The sequence below is a fragment of the Crotalus tigris genome, unplaced genomic scaffold (genome assembly GCF_016545835.1).
Source record: "Crotalus tigris isolate CLP2741 ecotype Arizona unplaced genomic scaffold, ASM1654583v1 scf7180000018015.536803, whole genome shotgun sequence".
Classification (NCBI taxonomy): domain Eukaryota; kingdom Metazoa; phylum Chordata; class Lepidosauria; order Squamata; family Viperidae; genus Crotalus; species Crotalus tigris.
Genome location: NW_024096777.1, coordinates 486,268 through 512,374, shown reverse-complemented (window position 1 = coordinate 512,374; position 26,107 = coordinate 486,268). Strand labels below are relative to the sequence as shown.

General features: G+C 36.3%; 1 protein-coding gene across 2 annotated transcripts in view; it reads left to right on the top strand.

Moving 5' to 3' along the window:
• The window catches only part of TOX (thymocyte selection associated high mobility group box), a 131,502-nt gene that overhangs the window by 19,259 nt on the left and 86,136 nt on the right, over positions 1 to 26,107 (top strand). For both annotated transcript variants that reach the window (XM_039346581.1, XM_039346582.1), the window contains exon 2: positions 15,142 to 15,207. In XM_039346581.1, the coding sequence (XP_039202515.1) occupies positions 15,157 to 15,207 (51 nt within the window). In that variant the 5' untranslated portion in view covers positions 15,142 to 15,156. The remainder of the gene's footprint in view (positions 1 to 15,141; positions 15,208 to 26,107) is intronic.

Here is a 26,107-nt window from a genome sequence, read left to right as displayed (position 1 = left end):
AGTCAAGAAAAAGATTAGAGGTGAATACATCAAGAGAGTGAAGAAGATCTTAAAGTCCAAACTCAATGGAGGAAATACCATAAAGGCAATCAACACCTGGGCAATCCCAGTCATTAGGTACACAGCTGGAATAGTGGACTGGACTCAAGCAGAACTAAAAGCAATGGATAGGCAGACCAGAAAAATAATGACAATGAATCATGCCCTTCATCCACGCAGTGACATTGATAGACTTTATCTACCAAGGCAAATAGGTGGGCGTGGAATGCTACAAGTACATCAGATGGTTGAAGAAGAAAAAATGGCTTTGGAAGAATATCTGAAGAACAATGATGAAGATGCACTGAAATTAGTATATCAGGAAGGCTTACTAACTACTGGAGAGACCAAACTGGCCTACAAGAAAGACCAAATGAAGAACAGAATAGAGGCATGGGAAGACAAAGCACTACATGGCCAATACATTAAAAAAATAGCTGGGAAAGCAGATAATAATAAAACCTGGCAATGGCTAAGAGCAGGAAAATTGAAGAAAGAGACCGAGGGACTAATTCTGGCTGCACAAGACCAAGCCTTAAGGACAAATGCATACAAAGTCAAAATTGAGAAGACAGCAACAGACAGTAAGTGCCGCCTATGCAAAGAAGCTGAAGAAACAGTGGACCACTTGGTAAGCTGTTGCAAGAAGATTGCACAGACTGATTACAAGCAGCGGCATGACAAAGTAGCAACAATGGTGCATTGGAAGATCTGCAAAAAATATCATTTGCCTGTAAGCAAAAACTGGTGGGATCATAAAATAGAGAAAGTCATAGAAAATGATAAAATTAAACTGCTCTGGGACTTCAGAATTCAAACAGACAAGCACCTGCAACATAACACCCCAGACTTAACAATTGTCGATAAGAAAGACAAAAAAGTCTGGATAGTGGACGTGGCAGTGCCTGGAGACAGCAGAATAGAAGAGAAAGAACTGGAGAAGATAACAAAATACAAAGACCTACAAATAGAAATAGAAAGACTGTGGCAAAAGCAAGCAAGGGTAGTACCAATAGTCATAGGCTCCTTGGGTGCAATCCCAAAACAACTGGAGCACCACTTGAACACCATTGGCATTGACAAATTTGCTATTAGTCAATTGCAAAAGGCGGCCTTATTAGGAACTGCTTCCATCCTGCGACGATACCTATAATACCATCAAACATCTACTTCTGCCTATCCCAGGTCCTGGGTAAGGACTCGATAGGTAGACAAAATGCCAAATCCAGTCTGAACATCTGGCTGACTGTGCGATGATTGATAATAATAATAATAATAATAATAATAATAATAATAATAATAATAATAATAATAATAGAGAAAGTCATAGAAAATGATAAAATTAAACTGCTCTGGGACTTCAGAATTCAAACACACAAGCACCTGCAACATAACACCCCAGACTTAACAATTGTCGATAAGAAAGACAAAAAAGTCTGGATAGTGGACGTGGCAGTGCCTGGAGACAGCAGAATAGAAGAGAAAGAACTGGAGAAGATAACAAAATACAAAGACCTACAAATAGAAATAGAAAGACTGTGGCAAAAGCAAGCAAGGGTAGTACCAATAGTCATAGGCTCCTTGGGTGCAATCCCAAAACAACTGGAGCACCACTTGAACACCATTGGCATTGACAAATTCGCTATTAGTCAATTGCAAAAGGCGGCCTTATTAGGAACTGCTTCCATCCTGCGACGATATCTGTAATACCATCAAACATCCACATCTGCCTATCCCAGGTCCTGGGTAAGGACTCGATAGGTAGACAAAATGCCAAATCCAGTCTGAACATCTGGCTGACTGTGCGATGATCGATAATAATAATAATAATAATAAAGTTGGAAGGGACCTTGGAGGTCATGTAGTCCAACCTCCTGCTCAGGCAGGAAACCCTATACCATTTCAGACAAATGGCTGTCCAGTCTCTTCTTAAAAATTTCCAGTGTTGGAGCATTCACCACTTCTGGAGGCAGGTTGTTCCACTGATTAATTGTTCTAATTGTCAGGAAGTTTCTCCTTAGTTCTAGGTTACTTCTCTCCTTGATTTTTTTCCATCCGTTGCTTCTTGTCCTGCCTTCAGGCACCTTGGAAAATAGCTTGACTCTCTCTTCTTTGTGGCAGCCCCTGAGATATTGGAACACTGCTATCATGTCCCCCTTTGTCCTTCTCTTTATTAAACTAGACATCCCCAATTCCAGCAGCCTTTCCTTATATGTTTTAGCCTCCAGTCCCCTAATCATCTTTGTTGCTCTTCTCTGTAGTCTTTCTAGAGTCTCAACATCTTTTTTACATCGTGGTGACCAAAACTGGATGCAATATTCCAAGTGTGGCCTTACTAAGGCATTGTAAAGTGGTATTAATACTTCACGTGATCTTGATTCTATCCCTCTCTTAATGCAGCCCTGCACTGTGTTGGCCTTTTTGGCAGCTGCAGCACACTGCTGGCTCATATTTAAGTGATTGTCCACTAGGACTCTGAGGTCCCTCTCACAGTTACTATTATTGAGCAAGGTACCCCGTATACTATACATTTGGTTTTTCTTGCCTAAATGTAGAACCTTACTTTTTTCACCATTTAATTTCATTTTGTTAGATAGTGTTCAAGTCTGTCCAGATCCTTCTGTATCCTAAGCCTGTCTTCTGGAGTGTTGTTTTTCCTGCCACCTTGGTTATGTGAATTAAGGAAACAGTATATCTATATTGATTGTCCCTTTAAAATTTATGTCAGTGAGGTTTAATTTTGTCTTCAATAAAATGTTTGTTTGTAGTTTCAAGACTCTAGCAGTCTTTTAAAAATGTATTTAACCCTCAGGGTCAAAAAAGATGAAATCCCACAGAGAGAGTATATAGTTCACCTCTACATGCCTACAGTCTCATACAAGACAATGTGGTAACATATCCTGGGATACCTTTGATATGTTCACTATGTCTCTGTCTAGTTCCTCTTCTTCTCTATGAAGCTGGATCCTGCTTGTGCTACCCTGCTGTGTTCAGTGCTTCATCTTTCATTGTATGCTTCGCAGAGGGATGGTAATAATTCTGGGACTCAGCCAAGCACTGACATGTGCAACTCAAGGCGGAAAACTAAAGAGACTTACAGCCTCTCTCAAGTGTTGCATTAATTTATGTCAGCAGTACAAGTAATAAGACAAGTCTGGGTTGACCTCTCTTGTATGGTTTTAAAATTTATCCCACTTATATTCCACATTTGACCAGATGTTTGGTTCTGCTAGACATCTACGAAGTGAATGAGTTAATTTAAGTTGCAAACATTGGACAGGCGGGGGGGGGGGAGGAAGGAGGAAGGGAAGGAAAGAGGGAGAGATGTATTTTTTGGAGAATTAAAATACATATAAGCTGTATGATAGCCCTAGCAAGTGAAGGCAGATTAAGATTTGTCGGGTTTTTTCATTTCTTGAACTGTTTGAGGAAAATAATTGATGCCAAATCAAGACTGACTGTGGACTTAAAAATGTATCTAGAAGATAAAAACAAATTTAAAACTCTGCTATTCAAAATAGTAGAAGAATAGTATGGATTAATTATTTGGAATAAAATAAATAAATTGAAAATTAATGTTTGGCTGGTAATTCATATTAAGGTGGTTTTCAGATGTTTAATGGAATGATGTGAAGGTTTATTTGGGGCAAATCTATATCTCTTCTTTAACTTAGGTAACTTGAATTTTCAATTAAATATGTTTTATTTTCCAGATTTAAGTTTAGCTACTTTGCAATATGTTTGGCTACCAAACAGTGATGGAAGAATCTTCAGTATGTGCCTTTTTTGGGTTCCTCCTGAGCAAAATCACCAGGCCAACACAGAAGCATGCTTTCATTCTTTCAGCAAAATGAATGAAGTACTCATATATATTGTTCCCACTTACACATTCTGCTACTGTGGCATAGCCCATAACTGGATGCCTTCTATGGTGCGGCTGCTGGCATCATCAGACTAAAAATAATACCGAGAGAGACAAAGCCTATTAAAGATGGTGGCTGGATTTGCTTTTTTCTTTTAGACCTCTTCCATGGGTAACATAGGAAGGGGGCTAATATATTGGTGATTTTTTTCTTGAATTTGATACAGTACAATAAGTATTTGTATTGAGAGTATTGAAGAGTCTAATAACAATGACATTTTAATTTTCTATGTGATATGACAGGATTTTTATTTCAGTTATGAAAATTAGGACTTTTAGAGGCACTACCAGAAATGAGCTTACATGTGGCCTTTTTCCTTCACCTCTCCTTGGAAATTTCAGGCTATTGTGTAAATCACATATTGTGCTGCCAAGTCAGAAGAATAGAATTTCAGTTTTATAATGATGTATCATTTACAGAGCTGTTCTGTTTTGGGCTGTAAAGCTTTCTGTAATAAGATTGTTTTTTTCCTTCTTTAGTCTAATGAGTAGATAATTTACCTCTTCAATCTGTCTTTGCTTTAGCCATATTTTACCCATTCCTAATTTCAAATTTCACCATTTTCTCTTATTACAGATCTTAAAAATTACTGATTCTGGGATTGGTTATATTATTAACTTTCTTTAAAGATGCTTTTTACTAATAATAGAGGCTACAAATAATAGGAAACCCTTTCACAACCATAACATTCAAATACAAATAAATCTCTATGTGATGCTCCATTGTTTGTTCATAAATACCTAGAGAGATAGACAGACAGATTGATAGCCCTCCCAGATAAACCAGACAGGAAAAACAACTAATTCTACTTTATTTTAAGGGTTCATTAACAGAATCTTGGAAGTCTGAACGTATAAACTTTCCACCATCATTTTTAACTGCTTAATCCAGGAGTCCCCAACTCCTATGTGGCGACCCACTATCAGGCCATGGCCTATTTGGAACTTGCTGCCAGCATACACATACACACACACACACACACACACACACACACACAACTTGTGCACACAAACACAGCTCAATTTACACTTAAGCTGTGTGTGCATGAGCATGTGTGCTGGCCCACTGCTCACATGAATTGAGCTGCACGTGCATGTGCTCTGGCTCGCCGCACATGCAGTCTGGTTCCTCTCTCCTCCCCCAGATGGGCCGCCAAGTCACAAAAGTTGAGGACCACTGACTTAATCCATTATGGTGATTCCTATGTTTCTTTCTCTGGCTGTTAAGCTACTGGGCAATCTTGCCTCTCTAGTTTCCTAGGCAGCATCTCTTTTCCCCAAGATCATCCACATTTTCCATTAAACACATAGAGATGCAAACACACACTTTGTACTAAACTGCACTTCATATGAAAAATTTAATTATGTGTCATAAGATCTGTGTCAGCTTTTAGTGACCATGTAGATGGACCATTTGCAAGATAATATAAGTCCAATCTGACCCTTTAGGTTTCTCAGGTATGAAACCCATTGCTGGTATAATTTGTTGTTGTTCAGTCACTAAGTCAGTTCAGTAACTAATGGGCTTTGGCATGACTGAATGGCTCTGGATTTTGAATACTACTGGTTCCAGGACTAATTTGTCTTTGATGTTGAATAGGATTGCATTGTCCCAGGTTGTCTCAGTGTGCAATCTGAGGCTCTCCTATACTCATGACTTTTGTTTGATGAGCAGGCGGCAGTCATGGCTAGGAAAGTCTTTGCACAGCTCCATCTTGTATGCCAGTTGTACCCATTCCTGGATCGGCAGGCTCTGCTTACAGTCACTGATGCCCTATTCATCTCCAGATTGAACTACTGCAGTGCACTCTACGTGGGGCTGCATTTGAGGAGTATCCAGGAGCTTCAGCTAGTACAGACTGTTATGTATGCTCCTAAAAAAGTCATGTTACACCTCTGCTCTGCTAGCTGCGTTGGTTGTCAGTTTGCTTCTAAGTCCTGTTAAGATGCTGGTTTTAATCTTTAAAGTTCTTAATGGCATAGGCCATTTTCATCCTCTCTTCATGGACTGAAATATTTGTTTTTTATATAATTTATTTCTTAATTAGATTTATATATTTTTTATATCTGTTTATATCTGTTTTTCATATTTGTGGTTTCTAATCTGATTGGTGTGCACTACCCAGACTTGATTTTGCTGAAATGGATGCATATACAGATTTGATAAATAAGTGCAAATGCTGATTCTTCAAAATCAGTATTTGTTTCCATAAATTATGGGGAAAACCACTGCCTACAGAATTCTAATCTGAATATCTTTTAAGAAGCCTTTGTTGTTATTTTACCAAGTGCTCTTTTGTAGCATATAGGCTGAAACCAGACTTGAAATATTAATGTTTTATGGATTTCCTAATAGATAAGGGATGGGCTACGCGATGAAGTGATATCTGCTTGTAACTTCACATTGAGTGAAGAATTTAAAAAATTGTCTATAGTTGTAATGAATGTTGAAAATCTTTTTATTTATCATATTATTTATTTTCTCTAGTTCTATTTTTCACTTGCTAATTTTATTTTATTTATTTTTTCTTTATTTAATTTTAGTTTGTATACATTTTTACTGTTGTAATCAAAATCCTTAATAAATATTATATACTGAAAAAAAAACTCAAAGTGGCAATCAATAATTATAGACTTGCAACTACATATGCTTCCATAATTTTAATACTTATAAAGAGCTTAAAGGTATTACATACTTGCATATTGATTATTTGGGTGAAATTAGCCTCAAAAGATCATTTTTGCTTCTCGTATATATTCATTTTGTCTTTCCAGGAAAGACTAAAGTTAAACATTACTCAAGTATTGCCTTGTCACATTATGCACTCAGCTTTATTTAATAAAGATATGTTATTTTGCTGGTAGACTCAGTCCTGCTATGTTGATGCATCACAACAATATTATTAGTAATAGTAGTGGTGATAGAATTGTCTTAAGAGTTTAAATGTATCAAAACAATATTCATGGAATTATAATCTTAAGTGAAGAAACCATGCCAGTTGTATATTGAATTTTTTCAGAGAAGTTTGTTGCTCTACACATTCACATTTGTAAAGTATGGAAAAACTGATACTGATCACTTCAGCTGAGAGACTTAAGAAATTATATTATTATATTATATTATATTATATTATATTATATTATATTATATTATATTATATTATATTATATTATATTATATTACATTACATTACATTACATTACATTACATTACAATACTATACTATACTATACTATACTATACTATACTATACTATACTATACTATACTATACTATACTATACTATACTAGTTTTTTTTTTTCAAAGCAGATCCAATAATTTTATTTGCTCAAAGCTTTAAAACAAATAACTTTCAAATGTTAGTTGGTAACAGAGTAGAAGGACTGAAGAAATGAGAAAAATGATGATGACTGAAAGCTAACTAGTTTTTTACTTCATATTAGAGATTAAAAGTATATTTTGTCTATAAATGAAATTCATATACTATCTAGTTGAATATTGTTTTACAAACTGATATAGGCACATCATTTAATTCAATGGAGATTTCTTCCAGGTAACAATATATTATATTTGAAGTTATACTCTATAAACTAATTATGAGACTTTATTAGAAATTTGTTGTTTTTTTTTACTACCTCAGTTCTTATATGAAGTTTTTTGATAGAAGTTTGAAGCCCCATTCACCCAATCTGTGAATGGGGCTTCAAACTTCTGCTGAGGGTCTCATATATCAACAGATACAATGGAAGAGCATGAAGGATTATAAAAATTTGGGTCTTCCAGTAGGGCTTTTCTGATTGATTTATGGTGAAAACTTTTAGTGCCAAATGATTACATTGATGTTACTATCTATTGTTATTTTATTAATCTTGGATTATTATTACTTTTATTGGTGTACATCACTTAGAACCTCAATAGGATAAATCTGTATATCTTAAAATAAAATGAATAAATATGAAATTTGGTACCTTCAGTACTCTTCTGTTCCCATGTCACCATACTCCTTGAATAGCTATTCCAATTTTCTTTAAGCTTGGCTGAGGCACCACTCAGTTGCAAAGTTTTGTTTTGCAAATTGCAGTGCTGAGTTTTATGGGGCGAAAGAATGATGCCATAAACATATCCAGTGAAGAGAAAGATACTGGTTTAGAAAGCAACCTTTTCCACTGGTTGACAGCTCTTGCCCTTAGAAAATGTGTTTTAATACCTTTTCTGAATCTCCTTCTGTATAATTTCAACTGAATGTTCTGCTCTGCTCCTCATAGTGACAGAGAACCATATTGGTTGTTGAGTTTCATTAGCATGCAGTGTCTCCTGATCATCTTGCCTCTATAGATTACATGCTTCCACTTGTGTTCCTCTAATGTCAGCCCTCCAAAGTAAACCAAACAAGAAACATGACAAGATTATTTTATTCTACTTTATTGTAAGGTTGCATTAACAGAATCTTGCAAATCTGAAAGATCAGATTTCTCACCTCCCTTTTTAATTACTTGATACTTTAGGGTGGGTCTTTCCCAAGTTTCTTTCTCTGACCATTGAGTGGGCACCTCCTCCCCCTTGCCTTTTTTTCTTGTCATAATTTTATTTTTATTCAAAAGAAAGTTTAAAATGCAACACTAAATAAAAAAATAAAAGGACCAAAAACAAAAAACCCAAGACAATTAAAAAATGCATCAGAAAGAATTTTAAAAAAACCTACACATATACACATATTATCTTCCCTAACTGAACACTGATTAATACATTACTAAAATGTTGGTTTCCACCCCTTGCAAAACAGGCATCCCCCAAAATGTTTAAAATCCCAAACTCTCTGTTAACAAACTATTATTGTAATCCACTCATAGAAAGTTTATCACAGCAGGAGGGAGACCCAGGCGACACAATATTGAATAACTAGAGGTTGTATAAATATTTATAGAAGTATATACCGAGAAGGTTAGATAAATAGAAGTATTAATGTAAGAGAAAATTAATCTTATTGTATATAATACAGATAGGGAAATTTGGAGAGAGGAGTTACTTGGACATTACCCCTGAATTGTATCTGAAGAGGGATGAGAAGGAAGAAAGGAGAGGAGAGAGAAAAGAGTAAAGGAGGGGAGAAGGAAGTAGGAAGGTTGGAGGAGAAGAGGAGAAGTGGGGAGAAAGGGGAGGAGAGTGGTGAAGGAAAGAGAAGAGGAGAGGAAGAAGAGGGAAGTAGGGAAGAGAAGAAAGGGAGAAAGAAGGTAGAGAAGAAGGAATGTGGATACAGTGAAAGGGGAAATGGGCGAGCAACACCAAAAGTCATGTGTATGTATTTATTTCATTTTATTAAAAGTATCTTATATGTGAATGTAAAAAGAATGTATGTTAACATCTGATAAATATCACAGTATATGTATGGGGGAGAGTTTGGAAAAATAAAAAAAATATTTAAAAAAAGTTTATCACAGCATCCTGTCTATCCCAAATTACCCCAAAAGCTAAAAGTAATTTGTTGTGGATCAAATTTCCTGTGTTTCCTAATGCCATCTCTTTATCAATTGTTGTCTAATTAAATGTAATAAATTTAATCTGCACAGTGGATCTATCTTCCCAACAAAGTCCAAATAGAAGTTGTTTCCAGTTATGTGTAATAAATCCAATCTCAAATCTCCCTCAGTCTTTGGAGTAAAAAAGAATTTGTCCCCATTTTGTCAGGCTCCTAGTATTGTTTGCAAGGATATGCAGGCTTGAACTTCAGATACATGGGATTGACTCAATAAGTTCTGTGGAGATATCTTTTTGATCTGCAATTGTCAGATCAAGATTCTTTTATAAATCTTTATCCAAAACTACATGCTTCTGCATATTTTCCATGACCATTATCATCCCAGCCAACATTTTTTTAAAAAAATTAAAATAAAAGCTGCATACTATCCAATAGTCTTTTCTTAGATCTGCTTCTGTTGCTTTCCTGTAACCTGGTACATTGTTACTTATTGTTTGCAAGGATATGCAGGCTTGAACTTCAGATACATGGGATTGACTCAATAAGTTCTGTGGAGATATCTTTTTGATCTGCAATTGTCAGATCAAGATTCTTTTATAAATCTTTATCCAAAACTACATGCTTCTGCATATTTTCCATGACCATTATCATCCCAGCAAACATTTTTTTTAAAAAAATTAAAATAAAAGCTGCATACTATCCAATAGTCTTTTCTTAGATCTGCTTCTGTTGCTTTCCTGTAACCTGGTACATTGTTACTTTGTGTTAACTTAATCAGGGAACAAAGAACACTGAAGGAAAAAGAAGCAAAATGTTTTCTGGTGTCTTCCTGCCTCTCTTTTTTGATTGTTTCATAGGCAGTATCTCCTCTCTTTCACCAAAATCATTTATGCATTCATTACATCTTGTGAGTGTTGATTATAATTTGCTAATCCAACACATTAACTGCTATATGACAAAAGTTGTTTTAGACATTTTTACTAAAGGAAGTATGGCAAGCCAAAATAAATCCAGTTAATTGAGGCAGAGAATTTGGAATATCAGTCTGACTGATAGCTCAATACTGTTGAGTTAGTACTGTAATGCTATATTTTTCATAAAGGATATGAGTTCCACTTTATTCAAGGTTGTTAATTCCTACATGTATGGCTGTAGGGTTGCAAACAAACTTTTTTATGATTGTTATCGATAGTTAATAAAAATTACATGAGATACTATATACTATGTATGTATGTATGTATGTATGTATGTATGTAGGTCTTTGGTTGTTCGGGTTTTCTCCCACGTAAAATTGGAAGTGTCTTGGCGACATTTCGACGAAGTCCCATTCGTCATCTTCAGGCTGGTGCTTCCGGCTTCGTGCTTCTAGAAGCACGAAGCCGGAAGCACCAGCCTGAAGATGACGAATGAGACTTCGTCGAAACATTGCCAAGACACTTCCAATTTTATGTGGGAGAAAACCCGAATAACCAAAGACCTACATACAAACACCCGCGAAAACCTCAGAAAACACATATATATATATATATATATATATATATATATATATATATATATATATATATATATATATATTAGTAAAACAAATAAAACACGATCACCGGGAGGGTTTGAAGTAAGAATACTTTACTAAAAATATACTTTACTTATGCTAAAAAGTTGCCAAGCTTTCGCTGGGAGAAACTCCCCAACATCGTCAGGGCTAAAAAGGCCGTTTCAACAAAGGTGGTTTAAGTAGGTTCAAGTAATGTCTGCGCACGGCTTTTAGACCGCATCATTGGCCCTGATTGACCAGCTGATGATCGAGATGTGTCTATAACATTTTGTTCTTTTCTTCGAATTCCCTTCCCTATCCTTCCGCTGTTGGTTTCCGGAGGCATTAGTAACCTTGCATCTTCTCCTCTTCCGATGGTGCTGATACCTGTCATATTGGAGGGAGGGTTGAATCTAATGTTTTCCTCTCCTCTTCTGCCATATCAACAGTCAACACCCGCGGTGCTACGGACAAGGAACTGCAAGTTCTTACTTATTCTTACTTCAAACCTGCCCGGTGATTGTGTTTTATTTGTTTTACTAATAATTATGCATATATATATATATATATTCTGAGGTTTTTGCAGGTGTTTGTATGTAGGTCTTTGGTTATTCGGGTTTTCTGCCACATAAAATTGGAAGTGTCTTGGTGACGTTTCGACGAAGTCTCATTCATCATCTTCAGGCTGGTGCTTTCGGCTTCGTGCTTCTAGCAGAAAAGATTATTGGCAGTTCCTTCCCTTCCATCCAGGACATAGCATATAAGTGGTGCATGAACAGAGTCCACAAGATTGTCTGGGACACTATACATCCTCTTCATGACCTGTTTTCCTTGTTACCTTCTGGGAGGAGGCTCCGTATCCGAAGCAAAACATCCAATTCAGTCATAGCTTTGTTCCATACAGTATTAATCTTGTGAACTCTAAAGCTTCCTCTTTCTGCTATGTACTCAAGATGGACAGTGATTAATATTTATATGTTATTTATATGTAAGGGTGTAGATTTATACATATGTTGTATATAGTGTGTTTAAATGTGTATGTGTACACTTTTGAGAGCAAGCAACCAAATTTCATTTTTAATGTGTTCCAGTGTGCCCACACTAAAAAAATGACAATAAAGGTTATCTATCTCTCTATCTATCTATCTATCTATCTATCTATCTATCTATCTATCTATCTCTATCTATCTATCTATCTATCTACCTACCTACCTACCTACCTACCTACCTACCTACCTACCTACCTACCTAATTCTGGGCTGAATTAGTTGTAAGCCAAGGACTGACTGCACTCCCTTCAGGATGAGCATTATGCAAAACATAGAAAAAGAGGAAGAAGCAGTAATAAAAGCAGGCAGTAAGGAAATTAATCAAAATTAAATCTAGTTCACACCAGCACCATTCATGATACCTATCCAAAGCTTTCTATCTTTGCTAATCCTTGTTTTTACCAAATTTGGATGGTATATTGCTTTATACTTTGTCTTTAGTTCTTTAAGCATCTTTTCTTTCTTTCTGGAGTTCTCATCTATTACATCCAGTTACAGCTTTCTTGATTTTTTATTCTTCACAACATACTCATTCTTTCTCCATATGTTGTTTTGCAATTGCAATATATAGCCAAATTACTTCAACATGCTTCCTTCATATTGGAAAGCACTACACTGTGTATGTAACATAATGCAGCGTTTTTACTTCAGCCAGGTGTACAATTTCTGTTTCACTATTTCTGCCTTAGTGCTATGGATACCAACATTGAGCAAGAAAAGCTAGAGGCAATATGTAGACTGGAACAAAGTCATATATAAAGCCTGAGTGTTGATTGATTGATCAAAGCTTCTGAGTTTTAGTTCCCCCTTTAACTTTATAAGATAAGAGAACCTGTCAGCCTTCTCTCTATTTAAAAGATTAAGCATTTCTACAGCTCTACAAAAGAGAGTAGTTTTAGCTCTGGATGCTTTCGAAAATATCCTTCCGATGGGACTTTTTTAAAAAGATGCTTATCAACCTGAGTCAGGAAATTATTTCAGTTACAGAGGTAGTAAGGAACTAAGTTCTTCACTGTCTTTGTAAAAATAATCTGGGGGAATCTTCTGTACTTTTCTAAAGACATACAATATATAGAGTGCTCTGGGCATCTTATTTGACCATGACTTCTGAAAACCAGACTTTGTTCCGATTTTCCTGTCCATTAATATAGGGAACATAAGACAGGTTTGGTCAGTTATATATGAACAGAACCCTATTATCCTAAACAAAATTTATGGAGTACCTTATTGATAGAAAAATGTGGGTTAGACAGCATCACCACCAGATGGATTTGTAGCTGGCTGACTGGCCATACTCAGTGTTGGTCCTCAATGGAACCGCATCTACATGGAGGGAAGTGTGTAGTGGGGTGCCCCTGGGCTCTGTTCTAGGCCCAGTGCTCTTGAACATCTTCATCAATGATTTGGACAAGGGGATAGATGGGAACTCATCTAATTTGTGAATGACACCAAGCTGGCAGGATTAACCAATACTCCAGAAGACAGGCTTAAGATACAGGAGGATCTGGACAGAGTTGAACACTGGGCACTATCTAACAAAATGAAATTCAATGGTGAAAAAAGTAAGGTTCTACATTTAGGCAAGAAAAACCAAATGTACAGGTATAGTATAGGTGGTACCTTGCTCAATAGTAGTAACTGTGAGAGGGATCTCAGAGTCAGTGGACAATCATTTAAATATGAGCCAGCAGTGTGTTGCAGCTGCCAAAAAAGCCAACACAGTGTTGCGCTGCATTAACAGAGGGATAGAACAAGATCACATGAAGTATTAATACCACTTTACAATGCCTTGGTAAGGCCACAATGTGAAAAAGATGCTGAGACTCTAGAAAGAGTACAGAGAAGAGCAACAAAGATGATTAGGGGACGGGAGGCTAAAACATATAAGGAACGGCTGCTGGAATTGGGTATGTCTAGTTTAATGAAGAGAAGGACGAGGGGGGACATGATAGCAGTGTTCCAATATCTCAGGGGCTGCCACAAAGAAGAGGGAGTCAAGCTATTCTCCAAGGCACCTGAAGGCAGAACAAGAAGCAACGGATGGAAACTGATCAAGGAGAGAAGCAACTTAGAACTAAGGAGAAACTTCCTGACAGTTAGAACAATTAACCAGTGGAGCAACCTGCCTCCAGAAGCGTTGAATGCTCCAACACTGGAAATTTTTAAAAAGAGAGTGGACATCCATTTGTCCAAAATGGTATAGGGTTTCCTGCCTGAGCAGGGGGTTGGACTCGATGACCTCCAAGGTCCCTTCCAACTTTATTATTATCTAATATAATTATTTTTGCAAATGATTCATTGAATCTAGGTGGTGGTACACTATAATATTAGGAAAGTTTGGGATATACCAAACATTTCTGAAAGTATTTAATAAAAATATATTTAATCATCTGCCATATATATGTTTTGTTACTCTAAAAAATGTGGATTACAATAGGCATGAAGAAAAAGTTTAATTGCTGATTTGATTGATGTCATTTGAGTTTAATCAATTTGTATTTAAGGGAAGAAAATATATAAATTATCTTATTCTGTCATGGTAATTTCATTTATAACAATATGGACATTTATTTTTATTTTGTTAGAAAAAATGTTTTATTAACTATTTGGATAAATTTGCCTGAAATATTTTGAACATTTACTGTTTTTCCTTATTTTCTAAATGAGTGATATATTAAGGTATAGTATCAGGTTGATTTTATTGTTGTGCAGACAAAATTCAGAATTTACTAAAAACTAATTTATTATTTTTATAGTACTTTTTCCTTGTCAGAAATGTTCAAGTCACTTTACTTCATTATCCTAACAGCAGTTTGTGTGTAAGTGTATATGTATATATGTACATGTATATACACACACACAGAAACATATATACATATATATATGGTACTGAAAATGAGCCATTTTGTTTTAAAACAGATTGTAGATGAAAAGAACCATTCATTGCTTACTGTAATTACTAGAGCACTAATTACCTCTAATCACTGACATCCAGGGTCAATAAGGATGACAACAGAAACAGCCTTTCAAAGCAAGCTGTAATTTTTTTTTATTATAGCTATCACATTTTGATAGAAGCTTAAAAGTTGTTGATTTATATATATTTTTTCTGTTTGCAGTTTGACGGTGAAAACATGTATATGAGTATGACAGAGCCGAGCCAGGAGTATGTGCCAGCCAGCCAGGTGGGTTAATTAATCTTCTCTGTCTTGTTTCAAATTGTAATTAAACAAATTCAAAGAATTGCATTGCAAATGAGTGGCACTATCAGTAACTACTGCAATCAGAAATAATCATAATTTATAAACAAAGCATTTAAGCTTTCTTTCTAGCTAATGAGATAGCACCGATAAAGCACCAGAGTTGACAGTTGCTGAAGACACTACTTTGTTTGTGCTCCAGAATGGAAGCAGCTGTTTTGCCAGCATGATCATTGCCAAACAGTTGTTATACCTTTAGGAAGTAGTCTTTACAGGTGCATTCTATTTATTTAACTGCAGTCAAGTTAATCATTGTCAGCCACAGGTGCCATAGACTACTATCTATTGCTTTACTGTTGTATGCAGACCTATTTGACAAAATGGCTGATTCAGATTTGAAGGATGGTGGACAGACTGTCATAAGTGGAAAAGCATGCTATCTAATTGCTTTCCAATCCATTGTTTCTCTTATTCAGAAAAGGCCTGTTAGCGTGGGAGGAAAGTCCAGCTAATCCAGAAATGAGTCACAAAATAGTTGATCACATGTGGGTATACCAGGGGAAGATAATAGTCTTCTTCAATTGCTAATAGATGGTTATTAATAGCATAATTGTTTTAAATGTGATATCTCTATTTAGATAACATGTCTAGTAGCCATTAAAATATATCTTTCAAGCCTTTGAAATAGAGCTCACATGATTAACGCAGTGTAATTTCTCTTGTTTGTGCTATATCGTGTAATTGGAAGAACCTAGGTTTTTAAGAATTGGAAAGGATTTTCTCAACCTCATGTTGGCAATATAGAATCATAGTACATAAAGTCAGTTTATTAAAGCAAAGGTTGACTAATATCTGACTCAGTATGTTGCTTTCAGATAAATTTGTAGAAGGAGAGACAGAGTTAAGAGGGATCAGCCTAAAATTCCTATATCTTCACAAGGAAACTAAGCCCAAACTCCCTTGCATTCCATTAACCATTATTTAACTCCAAGCAAATGCTAACCATTAGTTCATTAATGCATCTACACATTGCTCAATTAACAACCAACATGGCTTTGTCAAAAACAGATCATGCCAGACAAATCTTATTGCATTCTTTGACCAAGTGACAAAATTAGTGGATCAGAGGAATGCTGTGGATATAATTTACTTGGACTTCAGTAAGGCATTTGATAAAGTACACAACCTACTACTTCATAAGATAGAAAAATGTGGGTTAGACAGCATCACCACCAGATGGATTCACAGCTGGCTGACAGGCTGTACTCAGCATCTGGTCCTCAATGGAACAGCATCTCCATGGAGGGAAGAGTGTAGTGGGGTGCCCCAGGGCTCTGTTCTAGGCTCAGTGCTCTTCAATATCTTCATCAACAATTTGGACGAGGGGATAGATGGGGAACTAATCAAATTTGCAGACAACACCAAGCTGGCAGGAATAGCCAACACTCCAGAAGACAGGCTTAAGATACAGGAGAATCTGGACAGACTTGAACACTGGGCACTATCCAACAAAAAGAAATTCAATGGTGAAAAAAGTAAGGTTCTACATTTAGGCAAGAAAAAACAAATGCACAGGTATAGTATAGGGGTACCTTGCTGAATAGTAGTAACTGTGAGAGGGACCTCAAAGTCCTAGTGGACAATCATTTAAATATGAGCCAGCAGTGTGCTGCAGCTGCCAAAAAGGTCAACACAGTGCTAGGCTGCATTAACAGAGGGATAGAATCAAGATCACATGAAGTATTAATACCACTTAACAATGCCTTGGTAAGGCCACAATGTAAAAAACTCGCAACATCATGTAACATGTTGCAATATATTGTGACTTTTTTGCCATTGCCGGCAATGGGGTGGGCATGGTTTTGCTATGATGCATCCGGTCAGTGGGCTGGCAGTTTGACACCCTGCTTTACATTATCTCCATCTGACTGCTCCAGCTATGCGGGTAATGCCTCATGTGACTCTGGGTTCCTTGTCTCCTGAGGTTTATATTCACAGGTACAGCTGGAACTTTTTCTTCAGAGTTTCTGTTATGATAGCTGTAAGCCTTAAATAGCTGTGATGTAATTCAGTAATTAGAAGTTGTAAAATATAGCCAGGTTCCTGGGATTACATTTAAGTAAAAAGCATATCATTGTGATGCTGTTTTTTTTTAATTTAGGAAGGTTATTTGTAATGTGTTCTTTGTTTATAAACTAGTTGATTATTTTGGGAAGAAAATATTTTAATTGGAATATCACCAAATCTATTCTAAGGGATCCAGTACTAATGCATTATATTTTTTAGTACTGTCTATGGGGTTTTCATAGTGGTTTGCCATTTCCTTCTCCAGTGGATCACATTTTGTCAGAACTCTCTGCTATGACCTGTCCGTCTTGGGTGGCCCTGCACGGCATAGCTCATAGCTTCATTGAGTTACGCAAGCCCCTTCGCCACGACAAGGCAGTAATCCATAAAGGGGAATGCATTATATAACAATGTCAAATGTTTTCCCAGATTATAGCTTTATTTTTTAAATTGAATTTTCCAATAAGCATCTTATTCAGAAGTTTATTTCCTAAAAAGAAAAGCATTTTAAGTATTATTTAAATGGAATATTTGAAAACTACTGCATATAGTTGTCATAATTATAAGTTTATTATATTTCTTTTATAACATAAGGATCCTTTACAAAAGTTCAGTATTAGGGAGTGAGGCAGGGAGGCAATTAACAATTCTTTTGAAGCAATGAACTGGTATGATTGAACTTGCTTATCTGAGAATTCTCTGTTTTGCTGGTAATTTTGAATATAAATGTTTGAGTAAAAAAAATTGGGAGAGTTATTTTTGTGTAACCTTTGTGTCCAAAGCTTGTCTTGACAAGTTTAGCAGTATTGTTAGATTAAAGCAACCAGGCATCATCTTGCTTATATCTTCAGGGCTTTGAATCGAAAGTAGAAAGTGTAGAAGCACAAACTCTCTGAATGGCTGCTGTTACCAAGAATTATTATGTTTCTCTTTATAAGAACCAATAGTAAACCACTGCATTTTCTAATGTGGTCATTGTTAGAAAATCTAAAGAAATCCTTATTGGTCACAATCGATACAGCTGAACCGCTTATTGATTTGGTTTCCCCTATAATTGAGCCTCTTACTTCCCCCCCAGGGGGCAACAGTTTGCAAGAATATGAGTTCATGGAAAGCAGAAGCCAAGATACACAGGGACAGTAGAGGCCCCCAAAGAGAAGGAGATGCTAGCATCCTTATGTGACTTTCCGATGATACCTTCTGCAACATATCAATCTCGAGAGAGAGAGAGGACCCCTGTCAGTGCCACCATTGCAAAGCCGAATGGAGCATGACCTAATAACCCTCTGCTCTACACCTAGAAAAGAGGTTCCGGAATGGCAAGCCTTGTTAGCCGGTGCTAAATCTTCATACCTCAAACACATTTCCTAGGAGTCTATACAGAATTTTGATGGGGCTCCCCTCCATTTAGAGAAGGCCAATTTCATGCAGGATCACACCTCAAGCCATTGCAACAACTCTACAACTTCCCTTTGTATAAAGCAAATCTCCTGACAAGCTGCAAAAGATGACCCTCTGTCCATTATAACCTGGAATATAGCGAGTTGGTCTGTGCCATCAAAAGACCCAACATTTTTTGGACTATATATCACAGCTTAATACTTCAGCTCATCCTTAACCTTCAAAGGTAGAACCATCCCTCCAAGACTGGGGACTATTCCCAGTGACCATCACCCTAGCCAAACACTCTCTTTGAAGGCAATGGGCAGTATAGAAATATGAAATACAAATTAATTAATTAATTGTTAACAAACCCAGTCCAAAGAAAAGAACCCATAGAGCAGAAATGTCCACAACAAAAACATTACAGTACTGACGGGCCAGCTCCACAGGTCAGCCACCAGGTCTACTGGCATAACAAATGTGGCAGGCATGGCCAATGCAGCAAACATAACCCATTCTCTGGAAAGTTAGCTCAAATGTATGCAAATCTAAGTCCAAGTCCAAAACCCCTGCAGCCTCCATCCAAGTAGGTACCAATCCAGACATTCCTCTAACAATCCACTAAACAAGACACTAACATGAATATAACCTGTTAATGTTTCCTGTTCTGTGCACCATTTCATTAATCAGTTGTAAATAAATGCAATAAGTGTATAGCTACTGGATCTGAGTTGCTAAAATATGGGCTACTACTGTAAAGTGATGCAGAAAATGCTCTTTGCTGCCATTTAATATTTGTTTGCAGCCTAGATATGGCAGGTCTAAAGAAATCTAAATAAACAAAGATGCTATCCAGAAGGTAAAAGTCTAGCTGACTGAAATTATGTGGTGATTGACAGGTTCCTTCCTCCATTTCTCTTAAGGAATTCTTAGGTGGTTGGTGACAGCTGTGCTGAGAGAACAAATTATCCAGCTAAGTGGACTACTAAGTGGCTGATTTTTAGTTATAAGACCCATGACTTATTTTGTTAGGTACCGTATTTTCCAGCGTATAAGATGACTTTCTAAAGCATGCAAATCGTCTCTGAAGTCGGGAGTCGTCTTATAAGCTGAGTCATCTGATACGCTGGAAAATACAGTAGTTTCTGGCATATAAGACAACTTTCTAAGCATGCAAATCATCTCCGAAGTCGGGGGTCATCTTATACGCCAAGTCGTCGTATACGCCGGAAAATACGGTAGTTAGGTAATTAAAATAATTACATTTTAGCAGTCTATTTCTGCAGTTATGCATGATGTGAAATTTTGCATGTGCATTAAAATGAAAGCTGATATTAACATTCCTTAGCGTTGCTTAGAATGTGTATTAATGGAAGAATCCTTGTGTCTTATTTTAAGACTTTTAAAATCAACTTATCACCTTAAGGCTAACATAAATAAAAACACATATGTCAATTATGAAAAGTAGAACATCAAACATCTGTATAATTTAGTAATCCAAGACAACTTGCCTTACAGCATTACTTGACAATTATCATTTCTGTTCAATTTTCAAATCAGTACATGCTTTGGGACTTATGTACTAAGTTGCTAAATAGCAACATATGGCTCACTACTGTTCTTGTGATGTTGCTGCAAGCGAACATTGTAATACTAGACTTGAAATGATTTCCACAGACAGCCATTCTTGGAAATAAGCCAGAAGTATAACTGTACCATTAAAATTAATATTCTTTTAGCTTGTCCCAAAAGACTGGTGCTTCTGGACTGGTGTATATTTTATATATGTAAATATTGTATTCTTAGCAACAATTATTAACATAGAACTATGGATTCCAGATAGCGTTTACAATATTTTACTATGTTCATATCTACATTTACCAAGTAAAATATGGCAATTTTATTAATAGCTAAACTTTAGCATAGGAGAAGTAAACTTTAACAAAAGAGAGATTTATAATCTCCTTGTGGCAATTCTCTATTGTCATCTATAGAATTTCATGGCAATATTATCCGTATATTAATATAACAAAGAAACTCATGGGACTAAGCACTTTCTTCTAATGTGGAACACTCTTCAGAGTTAACTTGTAAACTCAAGCCGGGGGAAAAATTATTTTAACATAGTCTTCCATTCTGTTGTCCTCTAGATGTGTTAAATTTTCCCCTGGCCTAGGACTCTTGGCCATTTTGAAGGAATGAATTCAGTATATCTGGAAAACATCTGATATGGGAATAATGAACACATTGGTGATAGATTCCCCTGCTGATTGATTACTTTTAAAAGTCTTTAGACATCTGATAATCTGAAATGTGAAAAATGCTCCATCTGAGCTTTGGAATTAATTTTCATAGATGATAGTATAAAAGTTAATATTAATCACATATGAGTGAATTTCTCATTCTTTTCAGATTTAATATGATAATGCAGCATTGAATGTCATATGTGTATTTTGTTTTACAGTTGCATTGTTGATTGGCTTTGTGTATTAGTGATTGCAGATTTTTGTTTTACAGCAACTTTCCCTTAACATAATAAGCATGTATTGTACTGGATTCTAGCTTTTTTTTCTCCCTTTCATGTTGATATCTGTGCCTTTAAGTGTATATGAAAGAAAGAGCTTACACCTCATTTTTAAAAGTGTTATTGTAAAGTTTATGTATTTATTTATTTTATTTTATTTATTTTTAAAATTTATAAGCCGCCCCACTCCCGGAGGACTCTGGGTGGCTAACAATAAAAACACCATAAAACATAACAAAACAAACAGTACAAGAACAGTCACCCAGGGGTCAGATTTTATAAACCTCAGGCCTGCCGGAAAAGCCAGGTCTTAAGCAGCTTACGGAAAACCAACAGGGTGGGAGTGGTCCTAATCTCCGGGGGGAGCTGGTTCCAAGACGTGGGCGCCATCACAGAGAAAGCCCTCCTCCGCGGCCCCGCCAAATGGTTTGTGTTTAAAAGTTTATGTATTACCACTAATGCTCAATACAATCCTTATCAGCTGAACTATTTGGCTTTTCAGTTAATCAAATAAACAATGAAAATATATTCAATAAAATAAAAGTAACAACAAGCTATTATTTCCTTGTGAGTAAACAAAATGATACATGTTCTGTTAGAGTGCTAAAGCATTTTATGCCTATTATTATGCCACCGTCTTATGCCTATTTTTCTAGAAATCCATCAGCATATCCTTAGCTATATACCAATTATCTAGTACAGATATGTCCCTTCAAATATATATATAACATGCTCTTCCATATACTTTTATCCAAACAATAACACACCTTTAATTCAAACAATAACACACCTTTATGTATTTTCATAGATATTATAAAATGCAGTTTATTTTCTGGAAACCTAGAGCAATCATACATAATGAAAAAAACATACCATAGGAAATACATTACATGATTGAACATTATTAAGCTACTGCCTAGGTTTGTTTGTGAGCATAAAAATACTTTGGAACTTCTTATTAGACAATAGCAGTGAACTGTTTCTTATGGTTAGGGTTCCCACTATAAAGACAGCTTGACCTATGCACCCTTGACCCAGTAAAACAATAACATTAGCATGCCACAGATTAATCTATTTACTCTCCCAATGTCTGGCATCTCAACAAGCACAAATTACTTACTCCAACTGTCTTTAGTATAGCATTCAAATGATTACCCTGTACAATCCCAGAGGTATTCATTACAGATAAAATTGCTCTTTCTACCTTGCATACAAGCTGGGTTTTCAATGGGAAATGAAAGGCTGCCTGGAAAACAGGACATCTAATTAAGTTAAACTACTCTAGCATTTAGCTTGACATCTTCATTACTCAAAATTAAAAAGATGCTTCACTCGAACACACAGATTACTATTGTTTATGTTTTTGTCTTAAATTGGCGTCTCACACAGAAGCCTATTTTCCAGAATTATATCTTTTAATCGTTCACATATTTCTTGCAGTTTATAAAAATGTCTGAAGAGTCAGGAGAGCTACTTACAATAGTCCTTACATACATTAAGTACAAGCGGTCTAATGGTTCCAGGCAAAATTGTTTAGATGGCATTCTGGACTTACATGCAGAAGGTTCACTCCATAACTTTATATTTATTAAACTACACCATTTTTATAAAGCTCAGTACAATGTAATAGAATAAATTGCATTGTAATTGTTCCAATTACATGCCTTCTGTGGGACAGTTGGACTGCATAGTTTCCCAAAGTCTTAAAAATCTAGAGTTTTGTTTTTCACTTAGTTTATTTTAAATACTGATTCTTTAAACCATCCTCTCAGCAAAATTGTACATTTTTGTGTATCTCAGGTAACATATTCCTTTGTGTATTTGTATCTATTGCATATTTATATGCAGCTGAAATCTTAGGGAGAAGTAGTTGATGTGAAGTCAATCTGTGATTGAAAGTGTCCCCATTTAACATTAATTTTGCAGCTTTTAATGTTATCTATATTATAATGTGTTAAGAATTATTTATAAGAATTGTGTTATTTAGAATGAAATTACTCAAAAGACTTTTGATTTTATCTTTCAATCTGCTGTTTTTAGAAGACATTGTAATCAACTTTTGTGTCTCTAAGTGATCAATCCAAATATATAGCGTGCTTTGTATTTTAACATCAACAATAATGCAGGAGGAGCTTCCGGTACGAGGCAACGGCGATGGCGGCTATCTTTTAGCCGTCCAGCTGGGGAAGTGTCAGAGCCGCGGAGTACAGCGCGCATCAGCTGGCCCGCGGCTCGGAATTCCCTTCCCGGGCAAAGGGAAGGGACAGAGAACGCAGGAATAGAGGTAGAACCCCTAAACCCCCTCTGGATTTATTTCTAGAGGGGGTGAAAGGAGTGTTCCCTCGGAGATCCTGCTGATCTCCGCCTCCCAGCTGTTTTTGCTTCCTAGGAAGCAAAAGAAACCGCCGCTTCTATCTCCGTGTTTATAGTATTTTGGTGAGTAATTTTTAAACGGACGGAGCAGTTTAAAGGATTTTTGTTATATACTTTAGGTGTTTATTTTTTTTATTATTTGATTTTTACTATTTTTCCTCCTTTTCTTTGTTATATTAGTGAAAGGATTTAAGATGGCGTTTTGAAAGTGTCGGAGTTTTTTTTTCCTTTCCCTTTTGTTTTACTTTCCCTTTTTAAGGACTGGCTTTTGCTTTTGCTTTTGGCTTAGAATTTTTTCTTTTGAATTGTTTGTTCTTTTATATTTTATTCTTTGGATTTTCTCTGGATTTTCAAGGACTATAGTTTGTCTCTTTTTAAATTCTTTTTCTTTCCTCCTCCCTTTTCGTGTGGAGGGGAAAGGGAAGTGAGAACTGCGTTTTTTAAAATGGCTTCAAAGAGACAGCAGCCTGCTTCAATACCTAAGGTTGTTTCTTCTCCTATAACTTCCACTGCACAATTACAACAACAATCTAAACATGTACCACCGGCTCAGCCACCACCCTCCCCCCCTCTGCCTGGACTTTCAGCACAAGAGGTCAGAGGCATAATGGGAGAGATTGTAGTTCAAATGAGAGAGGAAATGAAGCAATTTGCCTCACAGATTAAATCAGAAATTAAATCTGATCTTAAAGAAGAGATAACGGGGATAAAGACTAAATTGCAAGAAAATAATAATGATTTACGACAAGATATACTTGCAGCAGTTTCAGGCTTGGCTACTGTGGTGGTTAAGCTCGATGCAAGGCTTGAGGAAGTGGAAAACAAAGTTGATTCCTTTGATGATAAAATTCAAGATGTGGAAAGGAAGGTGGAGTCCTCACAAGAAGATATTTTGATGTTTCAGTACAGACAGATGGAGTATGCCCTGAGGATTAGAGGCCTCAAGGAAGATATGAATCAAGATTTGGTGGAGGTGGTCCTTACTGATCTGGCAGTGGCCTTGGATATGGATAAAGGAGAATTACATAGAGAAGTGGAAAAAATTTATAGACTTAACTCCTGGATTGCTAAGCAGAAGAATTTGCCTAGAGATGTGGTGATTTATTTTACAAAGAAGTCCCTGCGGAATGAGATTATACAAGCCTTTTACAACAAAAGATTTCAGATTGCTGCCCAAGATGTTATCATTCTAAAGGAAATCCCATCCAAAATTTTAAGAAGCAGGAAAGACTTCGCTTTTTTAACCAATGAGCTCAAAGCTAGATTGATGCCATTTAGATGGGAAATTCCGATGGGTATTGTTTTGAGCCATGCGGGGACACGCTACAGATTGAATACAGTTGACAAAGCTAGAGAGTTTTATACTTCGGTCCTGGGTGCAGGCTCAACTCCATCTGGTCAGAAATCTCCGAGTGGCAAGGAAGTCGAGCAGCAATCTGAGGCATTAGGTTTGGTTTCCGCTGGGATGATACAAGCTGAAAGGCAACGCCAGATGGAGGTTAAAGAGCAGAGGATGACTCGTGCAGCTTATAAGCGTAAAGAGAAGGAGCAACGTAAAAAAGAGCCTAAAGAGAATTCTTCTGGAAGTGCATCACCGCCGGTGGGAGGAGCAAGACCCAAGAGTTATGCAACACATGCAGCTCTTTCAGATCTTGATGGTGTCTTCTCCAGGCTGCGTGCCAAGGGAGATGGCAAAGTTTTTGACCTGGAATGTTAATGGATTGAATTCTCCTCAGAAACGGAAAAAAATCTTTTATTATTTGAAGCAACATACCAATGATGTTATTTGCTTACAGGAAACTCATATTTTACTTAAAGATCAGAAATATTTAGTCAATGCTCGTTTGGGATCTCATTTTATATCTTCTGCTCCTGGGAAGAAAGGGGGAGTTGTTATATATGTTAAACAAAACCTACCAGCTTGTCTGGTAGAATCAGATCCCCAGGGGAGATATGTGATGATTGAACTTGGAATATATGGTAAGAAAGTACTTATAGTGGGACTTTATGCTCCAAATCAACAACAGGAACAATTTTATAAGCAGTTACATCAAAAAATAACATTGCTTGACTATAGATCAGTGGTATTAATGGGTGATTGGAATGGTGTCTTAGATATACAAAGGGACAAGAAAGGTTCCTCTCCTTTTCTTAAACAAGCAAGGTTACCTAAAGCTTTTTTTGATATGAAGGAAGACTGGGAATTAAGGGATTATTGGCGGGAATGTAATCAAGAGGAGAGAGATTTCACTTTTTTTTCTGATAGACACCAATCTTTTTCAAGAATTGACTTTTTTTTTATTACCACGGATTTGTATAATAAAGTAAAGAATGTAAAGATTTTTCCTAGATTACTGACGGATCATAGCCCAGTTTGGATGGAGCTGACTCAAGAGAAAGAGGAAAGGAGATCCTGGAGAGTTAATGAAAATTTGTTCAGACAAGAGAAGAATGTTCAAAAGTTAAAGGAGTGTTTAAAGGACTATTTTGCTTTGAACATGTATAAGGGGACTTCAATGTCAATGGTATGGGATGCAG